The sequence below is a fragment of the Protomyctophum bolini genome, assembly GCF_963924005.1.
Source record: "Protomyctophum bolini genome assembly, chromosome: 21".
Taxonomy (NCBI): domain Eukaryota; kingdom Metazoa; phylum Chordata; class Actinopteri; order Myctophiformes; family Myctophidae; genus Protomyctophum; species Protomyctophum bolini.
Window position 1 is genome coordinate 8,010,313 of NC_137882.1, and position 22,862 is coordinate 8,033,174.

General features: G+C 44.1%; 2 protein-coding genes across 2 annotated transcripts in view; both read left to right on the forward strand.

The window, feature by feature from the left end:
• The window catches only part of cubn (cubilin (intrinsic factor-cobalamin receptor)), a 77,530-nt gene extending 59,011 nt beyond the window's left edge, over positions 1–18,519 (forward strand). The window contains exons 54-67 of the mRNA XM_080793300.1: positions 248–435; positions 987–1,143; positions 2,058–2,207; positions 2,875–3,063; positions 5,434–5,563; positions 6,546–6,763; positions 10,859–11,064; positions 11,752–11,914; positions 12,305–12,513; positions 14,016–14,157; positions 15,013–15,194; positions 15,855–16,020; positions 16,590–16,825; positions 18,153–18,519. Of these exons, the coding sequence (XP_080649426.1) occupies positions 248–435; positions 987–1,143; positions 2,058–2,207; positions 2,875–3,063; positions 5,434–5,563; positions 6,546–6,763; positions 10,859–11,064; positions 11,752–11,914; positions 12,305–12,513; positions 14,016–14,157; positions 15,013–15,194; positions 15,855–16,020; positions 16,590–16,825; positions 18,153–18,260 (2,444 nt within the window). The 3' untranslated portion in view covers positions 18,261–18,519. The remainder of the gene's footprint in view (positions 1–247; positions 436–986; positions 1,144–2,057; positions 2,208–2,874; positions 3,064–5,433; positions 5,564–6,545; positions 6,764–10,858; positions 11,065–11,751; positions 11,915–12,304; positions 12,514–14,015; positions 14,158–15,012; positions 15,195–15,854; positions 16,021–16,589; positions 16,826–18,152) is intronic.
• Positions 18,520–20,513: 1,994 nt separating this feature from the next.
• The window catches only part of LOC308336057 (complement C3-like), a gene marked incomplete at its 5' end in the record, with an annotated part of 40,056 nt that continues 37,707 nt past the window's right edge, over positions 20,514–22,862 (forward strand). The window contains 3 exons of the mRNA XM_080793301.1: positions 20,514–20,584; positions 21,627–21,825; positions 22,462–22,624. Of these exons, the coding sequence (XP_080649427.1) occupies positions 20,514–20,584; positions 21,627–21,825; positions 22,462–22,624 (433 nt within the window). The remainder of the gene's footprint in view (positions 20,585–21,626; positions 21,826–22,461; positions 22,625–22,862) is intronic.

Sequence of the window (22,862 nt, forward strand, 5' to 3'; positions counted from 1 at the left end):
GTCTGGCTCCCAGAATGACAAGTAACTTCAGCTTATATAGCTTGTTCTCACATAGACAACCCCCAACATAGATAGCCTCAAGGCATTCACCAAATGGGGCAGTGGCATCATAAACAAACAGGCGGACAGAAAACAGCCTGTAACTTGGAGTATTATTACAATGTTTATCCCTAAATTTCCACGACAACTAGATACGATTTATTCATCACAATACGATGTTTACCACCATTATCGCCCACCCCTATAGGTTGCGGAGGGGTGATCCACGCGGACGTGGGCACCGTGGCGTCTCCCAACTACCCGCAGCAGTTCCCCGCCAACTCTGAGTGCTCCTGGCACGTCATCGCCCACGAGGGCAACCACCTGGAGCTGGGCTTCAACAGCCTCTTCCAGATCACGGACAGCAGCGGGACGTGCCAGGACAGCTACGTCAAGGTGGGCGAGGTTATAGGGACACTTACAAAAATATGTTAATGACGTTTAGAAGATTTAGAACATTTTCCTGGGCATGTGTGTGTTATTATGTGCATGTGTAATTTGTGGTTTTAGATATTTTTGATTTTTTAGCAGTGAGCCCAGTGTCTCTGATGTCACAGACACTGGGCTCACTTACTTCCTAGACTACAATTCCCATAATGCTTTGCTGCACTGCTCCTCCTTGTGGATAGGGGGAGGGCTGTCTTACTGAGACAACATGTAGTCCAGGAAGTAAGTGAGCCCAGTGTCCATGACGTCAGAGATACTGGGCCTTACTTATACTTATTTAAAGTTTGAGTTAAGCCTCTCTTGTTTTCTTCTCCCTTTCTGGAAAATAAAATAAAAATGTGTGTGTGTGTGTGTGTGTGTGTGTGTGTGTGTGTGTGTGTGTGTGTGTGTGTGTGTGTGTGTGTGTGTGTGTGTGTGTGTGTGTGTGTGTGTGTGTGTGTGTGTGTGTGTGTGTGTGTGTGTGTGTGTGTGTGTGTGTGTGTGTGTGTATCCTCCGCTAGGCGTGGTCCGGCCGGTCCCAGGTGGATGAGGCCCTGCTGCTCACAGGCTGCGGCAGCACGGCCCCAGGCCCCGTCGTCTCCCCCGCAAACATCATCACCCTGCGCTTCCAGTCCACAGGCGCCGCCGCCACGGGCTTCTCTGCCAACTTCACTGCACGTACGTATTGTTACATCATCACCCTGCGCTTCCAGTCCACAGGCGCCGCCGCCACGGGCTTCTCTGCCAACTTCACTGCACGTACGTATTGTTAGCATGCACGCTGCACAGTAGAAGCACCTTTAACCCATTCTGACCTGAGATCAGATTCTAAAAATGTCTTCTACATCCTGACAGTTTTCTGAAAAAGCTATGTTTCTATGTCAGTCGTTCTTCGATTTGTCAAAAATAGCAGACCTACAAGCTCGTAGCGCGCCACTCGGTGGCGCGCTATGAGCTTGTAGATCTGCTATTTTTCAATAGCTAAAGCATAACGTAATGCGAACACCAAAATGGGTGCCCGCCCAGAATGGGTTATTTTCCGAAGCCCAGTCTGCTCCACAACAATGATCGCAAAACAAGTTGCAACAGAACCCCCCCCCAAAAAACTGTACCGATCTGCAACGGGTCAATTCAGAGTGGCAAAAAGTCAGTGGCAAATCGAGTGGAAAAGTGAGTTTAAGGTTGTTTAATGCAATCAGATAGGACTTTTCTGTTTGGCGTAGGTGGATGCAGGCGTTAGTACAGTAGGCGTTCCCGCATAACTTTTGTGTACGATGATGATGTCACGCACATACCCTCTATAAGGAGATCAAGCATTTAGAGTATTTAGATTTTCTTTTTAATATCAATGCACTGCTACTGTATATTCTCCCCAACATTTTAAGATTTTGTAGAATTCTTCAAAAAAAATATCAATAGTGAAAATCTACAAGCTCGCAATACATTGTGCAGGGCTTGTAGATCGGATATTTGCACTATATTTTAAATGCTGCCCATTGGCCACTTTAGTCTTGTTGTGTTGTTTCTGTTAGAGGCGACTGATACTTGAACCCTCGTTTAAGTTGCCTCGCTCGTTCCCTCTTGTCTTGCAGGCTGCGGGGTAAACTTCACGGCGGCCAGTGGCCGTGTGGTGTCTCCCAACTACCCCGGCCACTATCCAGACTTCGCCAACTGTAACTACACCATAGACGCCGGAGCGACCACCATCATCATCCTCACGTTCCGCGCGCTCCAAACTGAACGTACAGTAACCTGCACCTCCTTCTTAGCAATAGTAATAATAATACTACAACTTTATTTGTATAGCACCTTTCATGGCATAAAATGCAGCTCAAAGTGCTTAACAGAGCAATGGAGAAAGAAAGAAAAGAAAAGCAAGGCATAAAACATAAAAGATAATAGCAGTAATGCAAGTAATGCAAGTAAGGCAACAGAGCAGCACTATCCCTCTCTCTGTTTCTGGTGCCCCCTACTGGTACTAATAGTCATATACTGGTGCTCAGATACGGGCGGCGGTGGCTCAAGGGTAGAGTGCCTGGATGGGAACCGCAAGGTTGCCAGTTCGAACCCGGGCTCCCCCAGAGTTACTGTCGAAGTGTCCTTGAGCAAGACACTGAACCCCTAATTGCTCCCGATGTGCTAGTTGGTGCCTTGCATGGTTTCCGCTGCCATCGGTGTATGAATGGGTGAATGTAATGCACAATCTATGTAAAGCGCCTTGGATAAAGGCGCTATATAAATGCACCATTCACCATTTAGATACATATAGGTGTACACGGACATTGCTGGTTGTAGGAGTGGTTGCACCACTCAAAAGGTACAGGTAGGATAGAAAACCATGAGCACTAGAGGTCCCGGTAGGATGCTAAAACTATAATAACGTTGCTTCCCCTCTTCCGGTCCCTCCAGAGTCGACCAACTGTCGACTGGACGGGGTGAAGATCTACCGAGGGACCAGCTCCTCCGGCATGCCCATCGCCCTTGTCTGTGGAAGCACCATCCCCGGTCCCTTCTCCAGCTTCGGACCCATGTTTATCAACTTCTACTCTGACAGTAGTATCAACGACAATGGCTTCATGGCCGAATACCGCACATATCGTAAGTACACACACACACAAACAGCACAGGCAAAGTTTGGTTGGTTGGGCAGGGCTACTATATGACACCATTCAGAGGTTAGTCTGGCGTTGCCAGACTGTTGCGTCTCACAATTTCCAAATGCTTCCGTCATACAGTCTGGTGCAACGGAAGCTCTATCATGAGTAAAATATAAAGCGGAAGTGGAGCCTCCTCCCCACTTCCATTTCGTCTTTACATTACAGTCACGCAAATGTATCCTAATATAAATAGAAATCATCTAAGCATATATAGCTTGCTGCTTAGCAGAAATGGAAATAAAGAAATAAGTATTTAAAATATATTTTCGTGAACGGAAATGACAAATAGATTACTCATATTTCGGGAGGTGTAGTTGACGTCAGACTTCGGTGCTCTATATACTGTAGGCACTGTGCTGGTTGTAGTGTACACTGCTTGGGTCAAGCGAGTCGGTGTGCGTGCACGTAGGGGGTGAGTATGAATTGACATCTGCCTGTCAGACATCAGTTCGGTTCGTCGGGGAGCCATCCCGAACCCAACTGTTATGGTGGAGTACGCAAGCTACCTTCACAGGTCTGTAATTCTGAGAGTGTACAAATGGAACCAAACAGACCCCATTAGTACACTCTCATAATTATTTTTTTCTCAAATATGTTTTTATTGAACAGATAAATTATTACAATTATGAAACAAAATGAAAGAAAAAATAAAGACAAAAAAATATAAAGAAATCCCTTAACCCTCCTACCCATACTGCTCAGTGACATTGCATACTATATAATAAGATGATAGAAAGCTCATGGAAAACATCTGAAAAGAAAATGGCGTACAGTCAACCATATCAATGGTATCCTGTCTATTAATCGTTTCTACTCAGGTAATGGACAAGGGGCAGCCAAATCTTATCAAACTGTTTCTCCCTGTTTCTCAGGAAATACCTTATTCTCTCAAGATGAAGTGTACTAGTCATTTCATTTAACCAGTGCTTAAATGCAGGAGCCTCTTCCTTCTTCCAGTGTGTCAGAATTAGTTTTTTCGCTGTAATCAGACCATATGAGAAGAGTTGTTTCTGTGCTTTCGTCAACATAGCCATGGAGTCTTACACTCTCATAATTCAATGAGCACTTTTTTAACCAACCAGCTCTGAGCTAAGAGCTTATTGATCGGCTATTCAAAACCGCTGTACTTCTTCCACTGCTGCTGTGCACTCAGTTGGACATGAGTCTCTAGGGACAGGCATTTTTAGTAATACCAGTCTTAGTCTCTTTCTGATCTCTTTTTTCTGTTTGTATCGCCTCCATTGGTCTCTCCTCCCCATCTGGCTGAGTGGTCAAATCCCCAGCGATTGTTCAAAAAGTGCACCGTCCTGCCATTCCTGGCGTTCCCCTCTTGGCTGGCCTGAATGAAGCGTTCCACACATTCTGGACCGCATTCCCCTCCTCCGGTGCGCTGTAAACAGCCCGTGCACCGTGTGGGGTATACCCCACACAAGAGCCAGATACAAGAGATTTGTATTTGTCACATAGATGTACTTGAGATACTGTACTTGTGAGGTGCAGTTGTGCAAATGTAGTACAATTTGATAAGCACTGTGAGGACAAAAAAACTTGTCAAAATGGCATTCAGAGAAATTGGCCTCCTAAAATGTTGATGTAGAAACTGTGTGCGTGTGTGCGGTACATGTGTGTACGTAGGTACGTACGTACATACGCCGTGTGTACGTACGTAGTTACGTGCGCCGTGCGAATGCTCCCAAACTATGGAACGCACTTTCCATTGCAATCAGAACTGCAGACTCACTCCCAAACCTCCGCCGTAGTCTGAAAACCCACCTTTTCAGACTCCATCTTACCGTACCCGACTTACCGTAGCACTTGCCGTAGCACTTGCCCTAGACTCGACGACCCTATGCATAGGCTCAATGTATGTAATTTAGATAGCATATTATGTATGTAAACATAGCACTCTATAGTGTAAATGCATAGATCCATTAGATATTCCGCTTTTAGACGGATGTTAGGTTCTTGGCTTACATATGATTCTTGATGACTATTCTTTATGTATTTGAGGTATTACCATGTGTTGATCTTGCTTACTGTAAGGGTCGATTCATACTCCTATTTTAGAGCCGAATAAAAGTCGGTTCGGCGCTGTAGAGCCTACAATGTGACGTCATTTGAGGTTCGGGGGGGGGGCGGGTACCGTCCTAAAGTCGGCTCTTCGGTGCTACTGAAATTTTCTGACGAGCCGAAATCATTTCGGCACTACAGCGCCGAAACAGGAGTATGAATCGGCCCTTAGTCGGATTATGAGCGTCTGCTAAATGCCCAAATTGTAAATTGTGCGTACGTGTGTGTGCGTGTCCTGCAGCGTGTGGTGGTTTCTACAATTCGACAGCAGGCACAGTGAGCAGTCCAGCCCTGTCCATGACCAACTACCACCACAACATCAACTGTACCTATCGCGTCATGGTGCGCGCCAACACCGTCATCCAACTCAAGTAAGACCGACTCTCTAGTACACGCACATAATACACCATGTAATACAATCAAACTAGCCCATTCTGACCTGAGATCAGATTCGTACGAGGTTTCCACTGGACACACACTGGTCTGATGAACCCATTCTGACCCGAGATCAGATTCTAAAAATGTCAGTCGCTCTTCGATTTTTCAAAAATAGCAGACCTACAAGCTCGTAGCGCGCCACTCGGTGGCGCGCTATGAGCTTGTAGATCTGCTATTTTTCAATAGCTAAAGCATAACATGATGCTAACACAAAAATGGGTTCCCGGTCAGAATGGGCTAGTAGTTCTCAGTCTTCTCACACCCCCATAACTTCTGAGAGCACACATTTTGCACAAATGGAACCGAATTTGGTTTCATTTGTACACGTGTTGAGTCAAATGAAGCCGCAGGCTCCACTCCTGGTGGTGCCCTTCCATCAATTCCTTTAAGTTTCAGCTTTGCAACCATACTCCCCCCGGAACCCAAAGACAGACTTATAGCTTGTTACGTAGACAGCACTAGAATTGCATTTTATGTAGTCATAGCACTTTATAGTACACATGTATATTGTATAATATATAATATAGTAGTATGTATAGTTGACATAGATACTCCACTGTTACGTTCTTAGCTTATACACGATTCATGATAACTACTTTTTATATATGTGATGTACTGTATGACATGCCTTGTTTTTGCTTAAATGTAAGTCGCTCTGGATCAAGAGCGTCTGCTAAATGCCTAAATTGTAAATTGTAAAGACTTTGGTTTCCCGGGCGCTGCCCGGCGGGTCATGGGTGTAACGCCGCCGGATCGCGAGTCGGCATCATTTATGGTCGGGACTCGGACCTACTGTAAGACAGCATCTGCATCGTATTTGAACCTCTGACTTACTTCTACAGAGTTACTGATCTGTCTAAAAGTACACCCACAAATACTCCATTACTCTCTCCCTCTCTCTCTCTCTGTGGGAAGATTCAACACCTTCCAGATCGAGGCGTCGTCGTCTTGTCGCTATGACTACGTGGAGGTGTTCGACGGGCCCGACACGCTGTCTCCGTCGCTGGGGAAGTTCTGCGGCGCCGCCCTCCCGCCCGACCTCCGCTCCTCCGCCAATCAGCTCTTCATCGTCTTCAGGACGGACTCCTCGGTCAACGGGCTGGGCTGGAGGGCCACCTACAGAGAGACCCTGGGTAGGTGGGGGGCCAGAGAGGATGACAACATTGTTATTCCCGCGGGATGGGATTCAAATTTTAATTAATCCTGGGATTGGTATGGGACGGGAATAAAAGTCAACGGGAACAGGCAGGAGTGGGATTGACATCAATTAGACCCACAAAAAGGGAAAGAAATTGTGCATTTATATAGCGCCTTTATCCAAGGCGCTTTCCATAGATTGTGCACACACATTCACACACATTCATACACTGATGGCAGAGGAAACCATGCAAGGCACCAACCAGCACATCGGGAGCAATTAGGGGTTCAGAGTCTTGCTCAAGGACACTTCGACTCTAACTCTGGGGGAGCCCGGGTTCGAAATGGGAACCTAGCGGTTGCCATCCGGCCACTCTACACCTGAGCCCCACATAACTTTACATAAATGTACATAGTATTTTGTAGGGGGGTCCCTGCTTCAGGGGTTCTGTAGGGGGGTCCCTGCTTCAGGGGTTCTGTAGGGGGGGTCCCTGCTTCAGGGGTTCTGTAGGGGGGTCCCTGCTTCAGGGGTCCTGCCTTGGCCTGAATAAACCTGATGGCTTCTGACAAACATCACTTTACTTAGTGTCCAAGGAGCTCAGCTGTTGCATCTAAGCCCCCGGCCGTGCTATCCGGTGTGTCTGTGTGGTAGCTATGTTCTATTGTCTCAACCCATCCAGCACTCGCTCATCCTTAAATCTGAGTGTGTCGTAATCTTATCAAACTACTAAAATACTCCCAGGAGGGCATAATTGGACAATGGGGTCATACAATGGGTCTGCCTGTAAGAGCTACAGCCTGTAATCAGACACAGCCTTTGTTCCTCAAGAAATCTAGCAACACAAGTGCATCCTGTCTTGTGTGTGTGTGTGTGTGTGTGTGTGTGTGTGTGTGTGTGTGTGTGTGTGTGTGTGTGTGTGTGTGTGTGTGTGTGCATGTGTGTGCGTGCATGTGTGAAAGAAAACACACAACAAAACAGGACAGAGTAAAATAGATTTTGCCATGCCAGCTGTGTGACCAGCAGTGACACAGACTCGCCCTGCACTGCACTCATGCAGTTCTTCGTTCTTCGATTTTTCTAAAATAGCAGACCTACAAGCTTGTAGTGCGCCATTCGCTATGAGCTTGTAGATCTGCTATTTTTCAATAGCTAAAGCATAACATAACATAAGACCAAAAGGGGTTCCCGCCCAAAATGGATTAAATCACTCCCTTCACTGCCACATATGGTGTCACAATAAAGGCCCTCCTCCATTTCATTCCCCTGGTCCACTGGGTGGTCCAATAGTATTCCATCGTATTCATTCTCTACCGCAGCGATTCCCAACCTTTGGCCATATGGACCATCACAACTAAGCGGGCCTAATAAAATACTTGGTACCTTTTCTTTAAAGATGGAGTGTCATGATTTAAAATGTTTGTGTTTATGAGTTGACAGTAGGTTACTTCATTAGACCCCTTGGTGTAGTTGTTATACCGGTATGTGCAATGATGTCTTCCCTTTGTATTTAGGGTTTCTTCCTGGAGGCTGAAACCTTGACAGTCAAACATGCCAATGTAAAAAAAAGAAAACGGTGATATAGTGACCTCAGAATATCATCCACTCCCCTAACCCCTCCCCCTTTATCATACAACAACAGCTTGGTTGGTTGGTGCGGCTTCAGTTCAGGTGGATCACCACTCACCAGGCAAACCAGGCATAGGCCTACTTAATGAACTGGTGGGCGTGTCCACATAAAAACAACATTTTATCAAATACTGTACATAATAATAATACCTGATGATCATGTTTTAGGGTGGAAAAAAATCACGGCACTCTATCCTTAAAACCTGGAACCTTATCTATTATGTCATTGTGACATCGATGAATATATACGAACTTAAGTATACTGCCTTGGTTCCACTGATCCAAGCTGGAACGCGAATGATGGATTGGCGTCTTTAAATATTCTGATGAATTGAAAATGGAGGACCCTCAGTCTTAGTGCTTTTTTCTGGTTTTATCCTCGTATCAGTTTTTGTATTGACCTGTACTTTCTTTGACATGTACCCATTCTACATAGTGTGAATACAAATTTCAATCAATCAATTGATCATTGAAAATGCATGCGGCCCACCCATCTGTCAGATGGCCCACCCATCTGTCAGATAGTTGGGTCACAGGCAAATACGCTTACAAGATTTTGGACCAAGTGGACCATAAAAGGCTGAATATTAGAGAAGTCTATCTCCCTTAATGGTACTGTACTCTCACGTTCCAAAACACAAGTTGGTGCGGGGATGGATTGGGGAAGGAGGCATGCCTCTGGTCACCCTGGTCTGTCTTTGTTGAGGCCTGAGGGGCGCTGGCCCCTCCTATGCCCAGCTTTGAGGGTTTGTGTGAACTCAAAGAGCTGAGCTGAGCAAAGTACCAAAAGTAGAATGTACTCACTATGCAGAATATCCCATTTAAAAATGTTCAAATATATAAAAATCTTCAGAAAGCTTTGTGAGATGTAGTGGAGTAGAAGTAAAAGTATTGGAAATTGGAAATACTTCAGTACCTCAAATTGTACTTAAGTGCAGTACTTGCATAAATGTACTTAGTTACTTTCCACCGCTACTGCTTATCAGAGGCCTCCTTATTGTAGAGACAAAGCCAAGCCAATGATAGAAAGGTTGCAAGCTGTGCAATGAAACAACAGGATTACATTAGATAATTGACACTGGGTGGAAAAAAGTGGGGGTTGCAAAATCGTGGGATAAAAAAAAAAAAACAGCTTTGTGACACAGGACTTTTTCTGTGGCATTCAGATTATAAACACACCTCTTTCCCTACAACTTCCATGGCACTTCTAGTCGTTTACTGCCCCCTGCAGGCCATCACGGGGAACTGCTGAAGCCTGTGTTTTGCATCTGTCTGACCTGACCAAATAGCCGATCATATACAAGCTCACAACGTTGTGAGCTTGTAGTAGATCGGCTATTTTTGGCAGGGAGATGTGGCGTATAGGGAAAATAGAGGTGTATAACTGTATATACAGTGCGGTTTTAAGCCATCAATGGTTGCACATTGTGATTTTGTAGATCTGCTATTTTCACTATAGCCTATTTGAAATTATGTGGTTTCAAATGTTGTGGATTCAGTCTTTGAAAGAGAAAGTCATGTATGTATGCAAATAATTATAATAATACAAATAGTCGAGAAGTGAAGTAAACTCAAAAACTATACTTCATTACTGTGACTACTGTCCGTCAATGCTGTTGACAGTGTTGACTGGTCAGAGACTGACATTCTTATCTTCACAAGGTTCAAGGTTCAAGTTTATTTAGTGTCCCCGAAGGGCAAATTGGGTTGCAGCATAGACAGTACATTAAACAATGAATGAAACAGTACAAACAAACAACCACACAACCATTAAAGTGCAGGCGTTTAAAGTGCTATGCGATAGGTCATAAAAGTGCGTGTGCATAGACATAGGCACGAGATAATACAGTAAAAAGTGCTCATCATAATGTTATATCCTCAATCTACCCGCATCATTCAGTGTGTGCAGAGACCGGGACAAAGGAATGTTTGTGCCTGTTTTTTGTGGCACATGGGGCTCGCAAGCGAAGGCCGGATGGGAGAAGGATGTACTCTCCGTATAGTGGGTGAGCAGCATCAGATCGGATACACAGGGCTTTGTTAAGTACCTGTTTCTTAAAGATCTGGTCTAGGCCGTTCATTTGTGAGCCAATGATTTTAGAGGCCACTTTTACAATTCTCCCTAGGGAATTTTTGTCTCTGATGCAGAGATTACCATACCAACAGTCAGATAATGGACAAAGAAATGACGGACTCGATGTTGGCACTGTAAAACAGTTTCATCAGAGTCTTGTCGACATTGAACTTAGCCAATTTCCTTAGGCAGTACAGGCGTTGTTGACCTTTATGCATCACATCAGTATTTAGGTCGAATTTCAGTTTGTCATCAATAATTGTGCCTAGATACTTGTAGCTGGGTACAATATCTACAGTCTGTCCGTTGACAACACTCTTCTGGGGGGATTGTGGGGAACGTCTAAAATCTATGCATAGCATAGATTTGATTTTGGTCTGTGTGTCGCAGGGCCGGCTCAGGGCTGCGGCGGCTACCTGTCCATGCCGATGGGCATGTTCGGCTCGCCGGACTCCAACCTGGACGGACGCTACGAGCCCAACTTGGACTGCGTGTGGACCATCGAGATGCCCGTCAACAAGGCCATCAACCTCACTTTCGTCACGTTCGACCTGGAAAACCCGTTCGGCAGCAACTGCCGCTACGACTATGTCACGGTGAGGGGTCGTCGTCTTGGTGAGGTCGTCCGGGAATGTTACTAATAATATATACCCTAATAATACTTTTATTAAAAAGGCCCAGACCCGGAAAATAATTCCCCGTTCATTCTCCTCATAGACTTTTCAAAAAGTATTTATTTAAAAACGTTTACGCCGCGGACAAAGCCAACTCGAGTTGTGACAAATCATGACAATAAACACAATGTTTTGGGCCGATCAAATAATTTGTAAGAAGAAAAACAAAACAAAAAGTGTTGTATCCTGCCTTTTTTTTTTTCTTCTTTCTAATTATTTGATTGGTTGATTGGTTCTATATTTATAATCTTAATCTGTAACTGAATATTCTTTTTTTTAAATACTATCTTTTCTTGTGTTTTTGTCTTACACAATTTTTACTCTGGCCCTTTGTAATCCTGCACCTGACTTGTAGGTCAGGTGCAGGATTGAAAAGGGCAGAAAAAAGTAAAACTAACTTAAACTAATAAAAACCGAAATCGTAGAAATAGTAAATCCGCTCTAAAACTAAATGAATTAAAACATCTCTCGACGAGTCATAATCTCTCTCTCTCTCTCTCTCTCTCTCTCTCTCTCTCTCTCTCTCTCTCTCTCTCTCTCTCTCTCTCTCTCTCTCTGTCTCTGTCTCTGTCTCTCTCTGTCTCTCTCTGTCTCTCTCTCTCTCCTCAGGTGTATGACGGCGACAGTATGAACTTCCCTCTGGTGGGGACGTTTTGTGGGACCACCATGCCTGCTTCCTTCGTGTCTGCCGGAAACTTCCTGACCGTCCGCTTTTCGACGGACAGCATCGTACAGAAGGCGGGATTCAACGCCACCTACAGGGCAGTTGACCGTAAGGCACTCTCAACGCTCTCTCTCTCTCGTGTTTTACTGTATACACTGTATGTTCTGTGCTGCGAGCTAATGTCGAATGCTGTGTGCACACACACACACACACACACACACACACACACACACACACACACACACACATTTGAATTATTTTATTTGGTCCACACTTTAAAAGGAAAATGCACAAGGACACAAACAATATGGGTACAGTTATGTTACAATCACAAGCCTATGACACGTGTTTGGAATCATGATACAGCATGCAAGAATGTCACTCAGCAGCGTCTCTCACACACACACACACACACACACACACACACACACACACACACACACACACACACACACACACACAGTACCACTGACATAGATCCTGTTCCTTTCCCCACAGAGCTCTGTGGTGGCACACAGAACGCCACCGCGACCGCCCAAAGCCTGACCTCTCCGTTGTTCCCCAACGCGTACCCTCCCTTCATCTCCTGCCGCTGGACGCTGGACGCTCCGGCCCAGGAGAGCGTCAGGGTCTCCGTGGAGAACTTCGCCCTCCAGGCCGGCCAGGCCTGCACCACCAACTACCTGGAGATGAGGGACTTCCCACTGGTGAGTTGAGGAGATGAGGGACAGTTTTTTCTTTCATTGGCACGTTTTACTGTCAAGGTCAACCTCCAGGAAGAAACCCTAAATACAAAGGGAAGACATCATTCCACATAACAACCACACCAAGGGGTCTAATGAAGTACTGCCAGCACTCATTATAATGTCCCTTTCACATGATTGTATTTACCTTTGTGAAAAGGACATATAATCTATCAATTATTTGGGGTTTCAACGATATATATCTAATAGTGGTTTCATTGCAAACCGACCACTAGGGGACAAGCCAAATTAGTTTGCGATGTTTTTTGAAAACCTTATGCCCATACCTAACACCATGCCAAATTTAAAAAGTTGTTACCAAGTGCATAATTGTTATGATTTTTTACATATTAAATCCCAGTTTATAGGCATTTTAGCTCATTTTAGCCACCGTGGACGCCATCTTGAAAACAATGCCTTTCTGGTTGTTCATTTTTCCTAAGATTGTTATTTAGCACACCCAATAGTAACAGAATGCATTGTAAAATCTCTTTGATCAATTATTTTGGTTTACAACCATACCTATGAGTGTCTAATATTTGAGTCTGTGTAAACAGACCACTAGGGGGGTGCTCCCAATACGCTTGCACAGCTTTTTGAAATCATTATTATACCCATACCTAACACCATGCCAAAATTCAAAAACTTTAAAAAAAGCGACCCCAGCTATTTTTCATTTTAAAACATTGACAAAGCTGAGGTCAGATAATCAAAACAACAAAAGAAAATGCAGAAATCCCCCAAAAAAACAAAAGACAAAACGAAACCCGGACAAACACATCACTGGACGGACATTACTAGACTAAAAATTACAAAGAACTAACATGACGACAACACCAAACAACACAAAACAACCCGTTCATAAGCCCCCTCGTTATGATCTGCTGTGGTGTCTGCTGGTGTCTGCCTCGGTTCTATTACAGTTGACAAGAAGCATAGGGAGTCCTAACACATAAAGCCTAGGGCTGAAAATAAAGTTTCTGTTCAAAATATCACAGATTTTCTTGTGTACAATCATTGAGCCAGTATTCTTGGATAGCAGAGCATGTCATGTACTGTAGTAGTATATGTGCCCTCTGCCATCTCACACCTCCAGGCTATAGCAATTGCCTGTGTCTTTTATTCCGATCCTATATTATGTAACCTTGAAGGGGTCCAGTAAAACGGATTTAGTATTTTTAATTGAATGAGCCTGATTCTAATGTCCAAAGATGTTTTCTTAATATTCTGACTGATTCTAAGGGCTGTATTTTGCGTGTCTTAAGTACCAGGTCTTATTCCCTAACTTGAGTAAACTAAAGACCTGGAGGCGTGATCAATGCCATTTGGCTATTCTGAGTGGCCAAAGAGCATTGACCACGCCTCCAGGTCTTTAGTTTACTCAAGTTAGGGAATAAGATCTGGTACTTAAGACACGCAAAATACAGCCCTTAAGTCTCTTCTCTGCACTCACTCTTGTTTTCCAGGGAGACTACGGCCAGTCGCACAAGTTTTGCGCCGGGGAAAGTGTCCCTGACTTCTACAGCTATGGCCGGACCATGCACCTGCACTTCAAGTCTGACACTTTCATGGCAGGAAACGGCCTGAAAGTGAACTACCAGGTTGCAGGTGGGTTTGCAATGGATTCAGGTTCTCAGTCGCCACGCCTGTTTTCAGTCATGTCAGTCGTTTGTGTGTGTGTTCTCTTGGTGTGCGTGCGTGGTAAAAAAAAACACTACCATCATCCATACAGGAGCTGTTTGAAACAAGAGAGACCCTGAGTACAACCTCAGGGAGACTTGTGTGTTAAAACAAAAAGGGGCAAGGTCCAACACAAAACCCAGATGTATATCTAAATTAGGAGTTTACCTTAGGAATAGTCTAGATAAAGAGTAGCTCTAATGCCTTCATTAGAGCTATGGGAGCTGTTGTCTTCCTGTGCTCGCATGAAATGCAGACCAGCCTCTCCTCTGAGAAGGTAAAACGTTCTTTATATTTCCGCAACAGAGGAGGGGCTGGTCGTATTTCATGCGAGGGCAGGAAGACAACAGTCCCATAGCCTTAATGCAATGGCAGCAAATGACATTAGGGCTATGGACCAGAGCTAGATAAAGAGCTAAAACTATGTATGTCACTCATAACATTTAAAAGGTTGATGTAAAACATTACTATAAGATCGATAACTTTATTCCTCGTTTGGATTGAGCGTGATTATTTTTCTCAGCTTATTGTTTTCAATTTGTTTGTTAAACTACGTTCTAAAATATTGTTCTGTTTTCTTCTCTGTTCTGTTTTTGTTTTGTTTGTTTTGTCTTTGGTCAGTAACTAAGTTACTCTTAAAAAAGGCTAGGCAAAATAAGCTTTGGCTTCAGCCTACGCCTTTTCGGTGCCACCCCTGATACAGTACGTATGTACTGTAAACACAACTGTTTTCTTTAACATGTAACTACACTATAAAATACACTATTCAAACTATTAATTCAGGCTGCAGCCGTACGTACGAGCAGGAGTACGGCTACCTGAAGAGCCCCGGGTGGCCAGACGTCTACCCCCACAACCTGGACTGTGCCATCGTCCTGCAGGCTCCGCCGGGCAACACCATCTCTCTGTTCTTCAACAGCTTTGACCTGGAGTCCCACAGCCAGTGTCAATTCGACTTCCTGGAGGTGAGCCGCGTTTTGCATTACCGACGACATCAGCATTTTAGGACGGATCGCTGGAATTCCTACAATGACCATAATGCTTTGGAGCACTGCTCCTCCTTGTGGAGAGGAGATGGGGGGGACGGGGGACCATGCAGTGTCTATGACATCACTGGCATTTTGAAATACTAAAATATCTAAATACACATGTTATACACACAAAAACGAAACTCAGGAAAGTGCCCTTGTGTCCTAAACATCATTAAAATAATGAAATCAGACATTCTGCATAACGAGCACTTTAAGTGCATGCCAAATTGCATCCTGAAAATGCATGCGGCCCAAAGAGCACAGAGATGCACAATGGAGAGCACTTGTTTCACCTGGCAGTCAATTAAGCAATATTACAATTATACAGATACAAAACTCACTAAATCACTAAAAAAAATAATTGTTTAATTGTTTAATGTCACCACTACGACCACACATGTCCCAAGAAACTAGATAGCCTAGCCACCGAGCTCTGGGAGAACAGAGCAGCTGCATTCTTTGTTTTGATTAGGCGTTCCATCATGCTGGTTTGAAGCACGGCTAGAAGGCTGTTTCAACCAATCAGATCGCTTACTCGAAACGACCTTTTGTATAATAATACGCGTGTTATTCTTGTCATGTGATCATCGTCAGGTGCGCAACGGCAGCACGGCGACCTCTCCTCTGCTGGGGAAGTTCTGTGGCAGCGCGCTGCCGTCGCCGGTCTTCCCCGGATCCAACCTGCTCTACCTGGGCTTCAGGAGCGACATCTCACAAGCACGCAACGGCTTCGAGGCCACGTGGACCTCCTCCCCTCAGGGTGAGAGCTGAAAACACACGCACATGTGCGCCCTCGTTAGCTCCATAGACACGTACAAAACAGAAAAAAGTACAAAAATCACGGCACTCCATCTTTTAAAAACGAAGACATTTATTTTCTACAAAACATTTGCCACGTTCTTGTTTAGGCAGTCTGTTGGACACATGCTCAGAAGGACAATACATTAATAATAAGGCAACACAAGAATTCAGAGTTTGGAAGTATGAGGATTTTACTCGAGTAAGGAGCCAAGATTTACATGACCTGTCATGGTAATGGAAAACCCAGTCTGACTCCAGGGACAGCAAAAGGATCACAGCCTTTATAGCTTTCAACAGCCAACCCCCAACTCTATAGCCTCAAGATATGAGCCTATAGGTTCAACAAATGGCACATTAACAGAGTGAAACAAAAACACCACCACAGGGGCGTGACAGATAATCTCAGAGGAAATGGCTGTGCTGCAATTTAGAGGAACAACTACAAAGATACACCTAAGGGGTGTTATTACATTTAAATTGGCACACAGAACGCCATTACATCTACATTTCTACGACATTCTCCGCCAGGTTGTGGTGGCACACTGTACGGCGACCACGGCTCGGTGGCCAGCCCCAACTACCCTGGCACCTACCCCAACGGCACGCGCTGCGAGTGGGGCATCAGGGCGCCCAACGGCCGCGTGGTGACCGTCACCTTCGCTCAGATCAGCATCGATGACCCCGGCGACTGCCAGAACAACTTCCTGAAGCTGTACGACGGGCACGACGCCTCCTCGCCTCCTGTGGGACCCTATTGTGGAGCGGTATGTACCATTTCAGTAGCAAGCGCTTCAAAATGTCTTCTAAATCTAGTCAACAAGGCCTGCAGTATAGGCCTGCAGCAGGCTATGCACTGGACACATGTCTTCTAAATCTAGTCAACAAGGCCTGCAGTAGGCTATGCACTGGACACATGTCTTCTAAATCTAGTCAACAAGGCCTAGTAGGCTATGCACTGGACAAATGTCTTCTAAATCTAGTCAACAAGACCTGCAGTAGGTTATGCACTGGACAAGGCCTTCTGTAAGGATGGAGAAGGTCTTGGTCGCAAGCGCGGAAAGTGCTGACCTTTAGTCTTAGATGTTCTTCAGTTTTGGGAGCAAGTTAAGAATGCTTAGCTTGCAGGTTTAGAATTAGAATCTCAATACTGACTACGTTGATATTCAATAATCAGACAGAGACTGGTGCTGGCGTGGATGCCTTATATAAGGAGGGGATGACGTCACAACTAGGTAAGAGTGACGACATCCCTGACACCTGCAGTAGGCTATGCACTGGACAAGGCCTGCAGTAGGCTATGCACTGGACAAGGCCTGCAGTAGGCTATGCACTGGACAAGGCCTGCAGTAGGCTATGCACTGGACAAGGCCTGCAGTAGGCTATGCACTGGACAAGGCCTGCAGTAGGCTATGCACTGGACAAGGCCTGCAATAGGCTATGTACTGGACAAGGCCTGCAGTAGGCTATGCACTGGACAAGGCCTGCAGTAGGCTATGCACTGGACAAATGTTCATGACATTATTTCAATGAACTCGAAATACGAGGAAATGTTTGGAGGGAGAAACAGCATCCAACTCAATCAACTTTAACGGCCATCCGACAGGAGTTTTCATGTAATGGGTAAGACTACGGTGATATAGTATTATTGCCATCACCTGGGTGGCTCAGTCGTGTAACTTTCCCGACGTTAAGCTGTGTATGTGTTCAACATCACAGCCATGCAAAATGACATTGGCAGCTATGAGGTTGCGAAAGCTTGCCAAGCATAGCGACGGTTGCTAAACTATTTGGATTGGCGTTGGACAATCGCTTTTGAGGTGGGGTTTAGCGAAGGGTTAATTCTGTCTCTGTCTCCGATGCCAAGCACTAATTCGGCCTGAACGGCACTTCCAGCCACCCGACGGAAATGACCACGCTGTAGCTTTATGTACAGAGTCTGACGGGGTGAAAATTGAGTAAGCCAACAGTCTGGCTGCAGAGACTTTGAGCCTGTATGTGTGTGTGTGTGTGTGTGTGTGTGTGTGTGTGTGTGTGTGTGTGTGTGTTTGTGTGCGTGTGTGCGTGTGCGTGTGTGTGTGTGGTGTTCGACAGGAGACCAACATCGCTCCGTTCACGTCCTCCTCCCACCACGTGTTCATCGTGTTCCAGGCTCAGTACGCAGTTCTGCCCTCCGGCTTTAGACTCACCTGGAGCAGCTGAGAGGAGCACGACAACGTGCACACACACACACACACACACACACACACACATTGAGAACGCTACATAATATAATGTGACTCAGGGAAAAAAAGGACCCTCATGCAACAGAGGTGTGTGTTTGTGATCTTAGAGAAATTGACCTGGAAAAATGAGCAATTTAAATAAACTTTGTACATATTGTGTGTAAAAAGTAAATGCACGCACGCATGCATGCACGCACACACGCAGGCACATGTGCGCGCAGTCGCACACACACACATATACACACACACACACACACACACACACACACACACTCACGTTTACACATGTGTTTTTCAGATGAATCGATGTAAATGGGAAATCTTCAACCAATGTTGTTTGTTTGAGAATCAGAATTTTTCTTTGTAGATATGTTTTCTACATAACATCAAATGTGTACTCAGTGGAATTAGTGACAATGGAATAAAGCAATCATGTTTTTTGAAGTGAATCTCTGAACTCTCCCAAACCACAATAACTTATTTGACATTGTGAATGCTAAACGGTGCATCTATAGCATCTTTATCCAAAGTGCTTCACAATTGACCTACACTACTTTTGTTAATACTCAAGTAAACTTTGAATTCCAGACTTTTTTTTTTTTTTAAATACCTTTAAAAAAATGTATTTCTACTTAAGTGAAACATTTGAGTACATTTTCCACCACTGTGAGGGGAGCCTGTATAGTACACACAACAATGTAGTGAATGTACGACTATGGTATTTAGCAGACACACAACACAGGTGCAGGTTTTGGCAGGAGGTTCCTCTTACTCAGTTCCCACCCTTATGACTTTGTCGGGTGAGCGAGTACTGGAGACAGGTCTAGCTATAGGCTTTGTCGTAGAGAAAAGTTTTCAACCTAGTCTTGAATGTGCAGAGCGTGTCAGCCCCACGGACCGAAGCCGGGAGAAGGTTCCACAGCTGAGGTGCCTGGGACCTAAACGCCCTGCCTCCTATTGTAACTTTTGATATTGTTGGGACAGTAAGCATTTTTGCATACTGTGTAGACGCACTGGTATTCTATTTGGTTTGTAGGGACCAATGAGTTCTTTGAGATATTGTGGTGCCTGACCATTGATAGCTTTGTAGGTGAGGAGAATAATTTTGAACTCTATTCTGTATTTGACCGGGAGCCAGTGTAGGGAGGCCAGAGAAGGAGTGATATGGTCTCTTCTTCTGGTACCTGTCAGCACACGCGCCGCAGCATTTTGAACTAGATTAAAGGCTATGTTTGGAAACCGCATCGATCTGCTGATGTGCTGCTCTATATTCTGGGTTGCTGAGCAAACACATGCTGTCCAAATAGCTATACATAAGGTGCATTTAAGAGCAAATAAATATGCCTAGTCTGTGCATTAATGTTTAACCTTTGATTCAAGTGCTGTGACAGTACAGACATACTGTATAGGCCTACTCTGTTTACGGGCCGTGCACACTGATAACTACACAAATATATAGTTCACCTATACTTTGTAATTTTCTTAAAACAGATGTTTTTTTTTATACAGTAGTTATAGTGCTCACTGTGAACGGCCCTTCATCCGTGTTTGTTTGTTTGTCAAAGTTTGAACCCGAGCAGTGGGTGCATGGCTTCAGGTCAGGGGGAGGGGTGGGGGGGGGGGGGTGTTTGCGGGACATGACCACATTGACAGTGCCGGGAAGTGGTTGTGGTTTTGGACCATATAAAGGCGAGCTATCTGGGGGAGCTAGGGACGACACTGCAGGGGCAGCTAGCTGACCACACGATCAGTGCGGGATAGCAGGTAGGCTATGAAGTTCATAATAGTTTTGCTTTTTTTTTTACATTATTGTTTAGTTTTAATTTAGTGAAAAGGCTTAGTTTTAGAATTGTTTTCTCCATTAGTTTTAAGTTTTAGTCTTTTATTGTAATATGGATTGAGAAAACATTCTAAAATTGCTTTATCTACAAGCTCACAACGGCTATTTTCCCTACCTTTTTTTTTAAACTAAGGACATTTCTTTCCATGATTTTAGTTGACGCTTATTTGTTAGCTTTGTATACAGTTTCAGTTAGCTTAGTCATCATGTTTTCGCGTAAAGTGTTGTTTTTTTGTTGTTTTTTTTTCAGTCATATAATGACAATATTTGTTCAGTTCTAGTTTCCGTTGTTTCATTAGTTTTTAGTTAACTATTATAACCCTGACAGGTATCTGGCAAGCTGTTTTAGAGACAACATTGTGCAGGGCAGACGACCACAGATCCGGCATCATGCTACTGTGGCTGGCCTCTCTGGCGTTGGCCTCTCTGATGTCACTGGCCAATGGACGTCCTAATCCTCTGTGAGTACGAGAGTATTTTTATTCATGCAAAATGCCTTTGGATAAATTACAGGGATACATCAGTGGTTTAAAACCTTTTTCATATCGAGGCCAATTATTTATTCAGCATTGGATCCATGGAGATTTAGCCTCTCAGACCCAATACTAAAGAATATTTGGTTATCGTTGGATAAGATTTTGTCCACATAATTCCATGCTGTATTGATGCTGGTACCAATATGAGAGATAACAGGCAAACATTAATCAAATAACAATTCTTCTACAATTTAGGTAAAAAAGGAGAAAAAAAAGTATGCTTTTGAAAATGTCTTAATGTAAAGCAATATTATTATGATTTATATTATGTACCTAAATGTACCCTTCAGCTTCTTGTTTATGCCCCAAATGACTTGCTATCCTATAGGTTCTCTAGCAACTTTGTAGCAACTATTAGAAAATATTAGCAAAAAGGTAGGCTTTAAATGTCATAAAAAAGTCTGTCCTGACCGACCCCTTATCCATTATAATTTATTTTATTAATAAATAAACAGCTTAATTGTAATACTTCGTTGCATGGCGGTACTTGTTGCCCAAAAGTAGAGAATATAGTGGCCGATCTACCAAAAAATCACACCAGCGTGTGTGTGTGTGTGTGTGTGTGTGTGTGTGTGTGTGTGTGTGTATGTGAGAGAGAGAGAGAGAGAGAGAGAGAGAGAGAGAGAGAGAGAGAGAGAGAGAGAGAGAATGAGTGAGTGTGTGAGTGTGTGAGGCGCAGCGCTGTAGTATTGCATATCAATATGGGACTTTTTTTTCCCACCGGCCCACCCACGTTCACATGGGCGCAGATTTGAGAACCACAGTTGTGTGTATATATACAGTATATATATATGTATCCAAATTTGACTGATGGATTTTTGAATTTTCGTTTTTACATAATTATGAAAGCAGGGAATCATAGCTTCAAATTGACATTGGGCAATGGCAGGCTCTCAGTCAAATCTGGTCACATTATATGGCACGTAATGATTGCATCTTGTTTTCTTTCTTTCTTGACCCTTCTCAGACACGTGTTGGCTGCTCCTAACAAGCTGCGCGTGGGAACGGCAGAGAGCATTTTCCTGGAGATCCAGGACTATGAAGGTTCAGATGACCTACCGGTCACCATCAAGGTGTTGAACTATCCAACCAAAACCAAAGAGTTGCAGAGAACAGATGTATCCCTAACAAAGCAAAACAAGTACCAGCAACTGGCAGAAATCACGGTATGGTACCATAGGACCCGTATACCATATATAGACAAATTCACATCACAGTTACTTGCTAGTTACTTGAAAGAATGTGATGCTAAATTTACGGCGGTCTTTGTGTGCATCCACTCAAAATGACTTAACTGTATAGTCATGCGGAATACATGTCAATTTGGGTGGTCCTCAAATTTTTGGGTGGTCCTCAAATGTTTGAGAACCATCAAACTGACTGGTCTAAAACAGTGGTTTTCAACAAGTGGTCCAGGGACCACCAGTGGTCCTTGAGGAGTTTCCAGGTGGCCCCCAGCTAAATGATGGAGAGTTGGTACCAAATGGACCCATATAGGTCTTTAACTCTTGAGAGCGTACATTCCATACAATGAAACCAAATTCCATTGTACTGTATGCTCTCAAGAGTTTAATTATTGTTAAACATCTGCATTACTTAATTAACAAGATGTCTACAAAATTAGAGAATGTTACACCATGGAATTATGGATAAAATCTTATCCAACGACATCAAAATATTTTTTCGTTTTGGGTCTGAGAGGCTAAATGTCATCAAATGGCGGTCCGTGGCTCAAATGTTGAATGCATAATGGACCTTTATGTGAAAATGACTGGTCTAAAAGAAAGAATTTTTTCTTTCAGATCCCAGCCGAGGATTTCAACACGGATCCCAACATCACGCAGTATGTGACCGTGCAAGCCCATTTCCCTGGACGCACGCTGGAGAAAACGGTCATGGTCTCCTTCCAATCCGGTTACATATTCATCCAAACAGATAAGACCATCTACACCCCCAACAGTAAAGGTAGGAGACAGTGGTGTCTCTACAGGGGGGGGAATTGACATTGTGCCCCTCCAGTTCATATTGGCCATGCAGTATAGTACCCTATACCCTATACCAATATTTTAATATGTTTTACAATGTTAAATGTTAAATCTATAAGTTCTTCATTATTTATTATAAATATTCAATACATGTTCAAATTGAATTGAATAGTTAATAGAAAGACATGGTAATAATATACAGAAGACATTATAATGCT